The sequence below is a fragment of the Mastomys coucha genome, unplaced genomic scaffold, assembly GCF_008632895.1.
Source record: "Mastomys coucha isolate ucsf_1 unplaced genomic scaffold, UCSF_Mcou_1 pScaffold3, whole genome shotgun sequence".
NCBI classification, from domain to species: domain Eukaryota; kingdom Metazoa; phylum Chordata; class Mammalia; order Rodentia; family Muridae; genus Mastomys; species Mastomys coucha.
This window is the reverse complement of record NW_022196909.1, coordinates 135,444-142,727: the sequence shown is the minus strand read 5'-3', so window position 1 is coordinate 142,727 and position 7,284 is coordinate 135,444. Positions and strand designations below refer to the sequence as shown.

The 7,284-nt window shown below is 43.9% G+C and overlaps 2 protein-coding genes across 2 annotated transcripts in view; one reads left to right on the top strand and one right to left on the bottom strand.

Annotated features, from left to right (window-relative positions):
* Positions 1-1,243, top strand: part of Calhm5 (calcium homeostasis modulator family member 5) — a 5,231-nt gene extending 3,988 nt beyond the window's left edge. The window contains exon 2 of the mRNA XM_031347223.1: positions 152-1,243. Within this exon, the coding sequence (XP_031203083.1) occupies positions 152-541 (390 nt within the window). The 3' untranslated portion in view covers positions 542-1,243. The remainder of the gene's footprint in view (positions 1-151) is intronic.
* Trappc3l (trafficking protein particle complex 3 like) overlaps positions 1-7,284 on the bottom strand; it is a 57,735-nt gene that overhangs the window by 10,585 nt on the left and 39,866 nt on the right. The window lies entirely within an intron of this gene.

Sequence of the window (7,284 nt, the reverse complement as noted above, 5' to 3'; positions counted from 1 at the left end):
TGACTATTTTGACTGTAAAAGAGCATTTAAAGTTAAGATGGTAGTAATGACTGCGGTACTAACGTAGTTTTATACTGTCCTGTAACATTATCTACCTCCCTGAGACGCCATTTTGCCTTCCCGTGTCCTCACCATTCCTTTTGCTCTTAAGATTCTAGGGTGGTGCCTGATTTGTTCGGCGTCCTTCTTCTCCCTGCTGACCACATGTTATGCGCGCTGCAGATCTAAAGTCAGCTACCTGCAGCTGAGCTTTTGGAAGACATATGCACAAAGGGAGAAGGAGCAATTGGAAAACAAACTCCTGGAATGTGCCAACAGGCTGAGCGAGAGGAACCTCAAGTGCTTTTTTGAAAACAAGAAGCCAGACCCCTTTCCCATGCCCTCGTTTGGTGCCTGGGAGGCTGCATCCGAGCTACACTCCTTCCACCAAGACCGTGAGCACTACAGCACCCTCCACAAGGTGGTAGATGACGGTCTGGAACAAACCCCCCAAGAGGAAGAGACAACAATGATCCTTGTGGGTAGCGCCCAGAGTTCGTGAATCATCCACCGTCCCTGGCTCAGATATCCAGTGGTACACTCACTCTGAGTTGAGTCTTCTGCCGTTTCCATGACAACCTAAGCCTCTGCATTTTCTCCCCATCAGAGCTTCTTTAGAGGATAGTAACACAGAACCTGTTCTAAAGCCTCCAAGAGCAATGTCAGGGTGTGCTCAGATGGATGGATGCTGAGTGATGACAGACATTCTGAGCTGGTGGAGGGTCGTGCCCAGGAGGTCCAACAGTTGATCCAAGCTCTAAGATTTTATGACTCAACCCCTCAGAGTCTGGCAAGATGGCCTGACACTGTTTGCAAGCATCTACCATGGTATTCGGGAGAGGTCTTTGCCCACTGGTATCCACACAGTGGCCATCAGGAACCCTTTCAGAACTATATCCAACATACTTTAAGTTGGAAGGAATTCTGCCATTTAATTAACATTGCTTTCTACAGAATACCTCCATTCCCAAGACTCACTAAACTGAAAGAATATAATGTCTAAAAATCAGAGGTTCCTGCATTTTCCCCAATTTCTGAAAGTCTGCCTGGGGACAGGGCTGCCACATGACTGCTGTGGGTGGTAGGGATCCTGTCACAGGATCGTTTCTACATTCCAAAGACAATCACATAAGGCACACATACATACAAGATTGCATTGATGTAAAAACAAATATGTTAATATTGTATATTAAAGTAGTTTTTTCAACAAAAAATCAATTTTTTTCTGGTTTTAAAACTGAAAATCATTTTTATGGACCCCTACTAAAATTTCTGGTTCAGGGCGTGGTGTCTGCTGTGTTTGTGGGTAAGTCTTAGTTTCTTTGGGCTACTATAACAAAGGTCACACACTATGTGGCTTATAAACCCATATTAGTGAGCTTTCTCCAAGCCTGTTCCTTTCAGAAAGTTCCTTACACAAGCTCCCTAAATTTGAGGTTCCTACTAGGGAGCCCCACATGCAATAACAAACTGCCACACTTCCAAAGTTCTCTACACAGGCCATTGTGTGTTCCCACCTCCAGAGACCTGCAACCTCTGGACACTAAAGAGCAGATACCAATTTGCTCCCCTGTCTCCACCCTTCCCCTTCAAAGCTTGGAGCAACTTTTTTTGGGGAGCTCAACCCATGCTATAGGCTCTGCCCAAATGACCTTATGACCCAGCAGATGACCTAATGACATTACTTTTGAGGTTAGGTTTCATTATTGAATTTTAGAGGGATATTATAGCATAGATTGGTAATGACTTGATTGAAGCCTTCGGAGATTGTTCATAGTAGTCCCAGCATAAAATTGTATTTCTATTTTATATTTATCAAAAATAATGGTGCTACTCTCTACTATGTAATATTTAGTGTGTATGTGTGCATGTATGTGTGTATGCGTGCTTGTGTGTATGTGTGTGTATGTGTGCATGTGTGTGTATGAATTCCCATAAGACTCTGAGTGGATCTTTATTTAAAGCATAGGATCCACCTTTAGCACTGTAGCTTATACTTTATGTCACTAGCTCTTTGCATCCCCAGATTTAAGAGGCATTCATCTTAGCTCATTAATAACAAAACAGTTGATAAGAAATTGCAGGAGAATCCGACAGGTCCAAGACCCCCAGAAAAAAAAATTTTTTTTGGTGTTTGTGTGTGTGTGGGGGGGCGTGGTTAGAGACAGGGTTTCTCTGTGTGGCCCTGGCTGTCCTGGAACTCACTCTGTAGACCAGGCTGGCCTCCCAAGTGCTAGGATTAAAGGCGTGTGACACCACTGCCCAGTTCCCAGAAAAATCTTGAGTGTGATTTATAATGGTAAATATGTTTTGCCTATCTTTGGTACAAAGCAACGAGAGTCATTGGAGGTCTCACCATTTAGGGTTATTATCTTTTACTAATGAAGTGATTCTTGTACAGCCAGAGATGGCACTGGCTGCCATAAACGACCACTGGTAATTCCTGCTTAATCCCATAACCTCCAGAGAATAGACAAGGACTGAACACGTGTTGATTTGATCCTGGCAGGAATGTCCAACCTTTTTGATATCACAACATGATGTCAGTTACAAAGTTCATGTTCCAAGACTGGCTGGACAATCAGGACAAACACACAATCCACACTCATACACATATACCTCATACACATATACATATACACTCACACACTCATATATACACACACACAGACACACACTATACTACAGACACACACACACTCAACACACCCATATATATACATGTATATATGTATATATAGGTACACATATACACACACACACTCTACACTCATACACACATATACATACTCACACTATGTCATATACACACACGCACACACACACTCATATACACAGAGACACACACTACACTTATATGCACATGCTATACCACACACATTCCACACTCATACACATACACACACACTCACACATACTCATATACACAGAGACACACACAGATACACCCCCACACTCACACATACTTATACACAGAGCACACACAGACACACACACACCACTAAATACACACCACATACACACTCCTATACAGACACGGTGAAGAGAGTCTGGCCTGCTTGAGCAAGCATAGCACTGGTAGGCCTTTCTCCTCCTGCTAAAAACCATTAGATTACACTCCTAAAGCTGGCACCAAGATCCATTCCCTTCTATGGCCACTTCCTCCTCCTGAGGCTGGCTACCAAGGTCCAGCTATCAAAGTATTCAAGTCCGGCAATCAAAAGCCCTTTTTGGCTGACCTAGTTAACATACCCAATTAAAACAAACTCCTTATCCTAAATGGGCTTTAACCGCGTTTACTTTTATAAACCGCCATTTGCCTATGTGCCATGTCTCCTCTCTCCTCAGAGGCTGTCTTTTGTCCTCAGGGACAAATATTCCTGCTTCTTCTCCCTTGTTCCCTTCCCTTCTCCCTAGCCATCTGTTTCCTCTCTCTCTTTCCCTCTCTCCCTCTCTTTCTCTCTTTCTCTCTCTCCCTCTCTCTCTCTTTCCCTCTCTCTCTCTTTCTCTCTCTCTCTCTCTTTATTAGATATTTTCTTTATTTACATTTCAAATGTTATCCCCTTTCCAGGTCTCCCCTCCAGAACTCCCCATCCCATACCCCCTCCCCCTGCCTCTTTACCACCCACTCACCCACACACCCACTCATGCTTTCCCACCCTGGCATTCCCCTAACCTGGGGCATCAAATCCCTGTCTTTGTCCCTTTGCCTTCTGTCGCTCTGGGACAAATAACTCTCTTTTGTTCTGGGAACTTGAGTGTCCTGAGCCAATACCAATCCTAACACACATATTCTGCATACTCATATACAGACATATTCACACACACATTCACACATGCACACACATACACTCCACATACACATGCACACACACACACTCCACATACACACTCACACACACACTTATACACATTCACACACATATAAGATGTAATATAAAACCAAACACATAACAGTAAGTATGGCATTTTCCTGTGCCTTGTGGGCTATTCTAATGAGTAAAAGTGACAAGAAGAAAGGGTCAGGGGCACCTTTAAGGGGCAGCTGCACCCAGCAGAAAGGGTCAGGGGCACCTTTAAGGGGCAGCTGCACCCAGCAGAAAGGGTCAGGGGCACCTGTAACGGGCAGCTGCACCCAGCACAACTTGAGAGTAGCCTGGGAGCCTTGCCTGTGAATTATCTCTAGTGCCAGGAAATGGGCTTTAAACCAGCTTGGGAGCCATGCTTAATTGCAGTTAATGTTAGAAATTATTTGAATTATAGGACACTCAATTTACATTAGAGAATATATCAGTTTGAGAGGAAACACTCATGCTTGTAGGCTTGGAATGTTAATACAGAAAGATTAAAAACAACATCCTTCAGGTTCACAGGGAGCAGCGTTGAGAGTGTGTGCCAGGGATGGGAATAGAGGGCCAAGACAAGGCAGAGGTGTCAAAATGAGGGTAAATAAAACAGTAAACAATGAGTGTCTCTCTGCAGCCCCTTCTCGACTATCTCTAAATGTTTACTGGGACCTAGAAAGCAGATGGGACCCAGCCAACAGCCATGCATTTCTTGGGTTGGGCCAAAGGCAGACGCAATTCTAGAAAGTAGCTTAGTTGCAGGAAGCTGAGGAGTGAGGAAGAATCATTGGGGCAAATCTCTGCCTCCCTCTACCTCAGGGCCTTTCTATATTCATCAAGCCTATACTCAGAATTATGGATGCCCTATCCAAGTATATCCAAACTGACAAGCCAGCAGCCTGTACTTTTTGCTTACTAAGCAACAAAAGAGCTGACATTCCTACTCTTAACAAGTCACCCTGAGATGAGTCAGGTTCTCTTCCTGACTCCTGGTCCTATGGAGTGCTATTTTATGCAGGAGACAAACAAGCTCAAGACATCTTATCTATCCTCTCAAAACCCTTGAAGGGGAAGGGTGGAGACAGGGGGAGCAAATTGGTATCTGCTCTTTAGTGTCCAGAGGTTGCAGGTCTCTGGAGGTGGGAACACAAGATGGCCTGTGTAGAGAACTTTGGAAGTGTGGCAGTTTGTTATTGCATGTGGGGCTCCCTAGTAGGAACCTCAAACTTAGGGAGCTTGTGTAAGGAACTTTCTGAAAGGAACAGGCTTGGGGAAAGCTCACTCACAGACAAGTAGGATGAGATTTCAGATGAAGTGCCAGTCTGCCCTACCAATTCCCCAGCCAATGCTGGGCCATCTGCCTTGGCACTAAAGCCGAGCTCTCAACCTTCCCAATGCTGCAGTCCTTTAATACAGTATCTCATATTGTAGTGACACCCAACCATAAAATTATTTCTGCTGCTACCTCATAACTGTAATTTTGCTACTGTTATGAATTGTAATATAAAAATCTGATATGCGGGCTATCTGATATTGAGGAGTCTCCACCCACAGGTAGAGAATCACCACTCTCAAGGCTTCAGCTATGGCTGTGAGCTCTTCAAAGGAAGAAAGACCCTTTTCCATAACAGGAGATTAGCTAGCTGGAGGTGTCAGAAGCTTTGCTTTACAGAAATGACAGGAATGGAAGACATCTCAGGACACACCTAAGCCCCGAATCACTGCCTCTTCCACCTTCCAATTTCCCTGAAGCCAGAACAACAAATGTGGGCAGTTGCCTTCTTTAACCACTGCTGCTTTGTTATATTAGGGAAAGGATTGTGAAAAAGGTACCAGGCCTCCTCAGACAAGGGGCCAATAGGAGAAAAATTGAAAGAGACTTGATTTTCATCTTGTCTATTTAAATCACCCCATGAGAAACTAGCCACAAATATATAAAGTTCTCTTATTCCCATGCATTATAACTTTTTGTTCAAACTAAATAAATGTAGCAGTTTTGCATTGCATTTAGCTTATTAATTTTCAATAGAAATGAGGAAAAAGTATTTAGCAAAAATTACAAAATAAAATAAAAGTCTCGCCCTTCCGGTCTCTCTGGGCTGGTGTCCTGAGTAGACCTTGGGCACAAGCTCTGCAGCCAGTCCCACAACATCCAGAGGAAGCTCCACTCCCAGGTGCTCTGACACTCTCAGGATTAGAGGTAAGGAGGACCCAACATCTGTCCCAACACCAGGAGTGACTGGGACAAGTGGGACCAGGCACACAGGAACTCCACCAGCAGAGTGGTTCGGGTTCCTTCCAGTCTCTCTGGGATGGTGTCCTGAGCAGACCTTGGGCCCAGGGTCCACAGCCAGTCCCACAAAACCCAGAGGAAGCTGCTGCACTCCCAGGTGCTCTAACAAGCCCAGGGTCAAGGGATCCCAGAATCACAGGATCCCAGAGACAGCCTGACTCTGAGGAGTTCTGACACAACCAGGATCACAGGAAGGACTGACTCCAGTAAGATTTAGCAAGGGCAGGTAGCACTAGAGATAACCAGATGGCAGGGGGCAAGCGGAAGAAAATAAACAACACAAACCAAGGTTACTTGGCATCATCAAAACCCAATTCACCTATCATAGCAAGCCCTGGACACACCATCAAACCAGAAACGCAAGATTCAGATCTACAATCACTTATCATGATGATGATACAGGACCTGAAGAAAGACATAAATAGCACCCTCAAAGTAATACAGGAGAACACAGGTAAACAGCTAGAAGCTCTTAAAGAGGAAACACAAAAATCCCTTAAAGAACTACAGGAAAACACTATCAAACAGGTGAAGGAAATGAGCAAAACCATCCAGAATCTAAAAATGGAAATAGAAACAATAAAGAAATCAGAAAGAGAAACAACTCTGGAGATACAAAACCTAGGAAAGAAATCAGGAGTCATAGATGCAAGGATCACCAACAGAATACAAGAGATAGAAGAAAGAATCTCAGGGGCAGAAGACACCATGGAAAACATTGACACAACAGTCAAAGAAAATGCAAAAAGCAAAAAGCTCCTAACCCAAAACATCCAGGAAATCCAGGGCACACTGAGAAGACCAAACCTAAGGATAATAGGTATAGAAGAGAGTGAAGACTCTCAATGTAATAGGCCAGTAAATGTCTTCAACAAAATTATAAAAGAAAACTTTCCTAACCTAAAGAAAGAGATGCCCATGAACATACAAGAAGCCTACAGAACTCCAAATAGACTGGACCAGAAAAGAAATTTCTCCCGTCACATAATAATCAAAACACCAAATGCTCTAAACAAAGAATTTTAAAAGCAGTAAGGGGAAAAAGGCAAGTAACATATAAAGGCAGGCCTATCAGAGTTACGGCAGATTTCTCACCAGAGACTATGA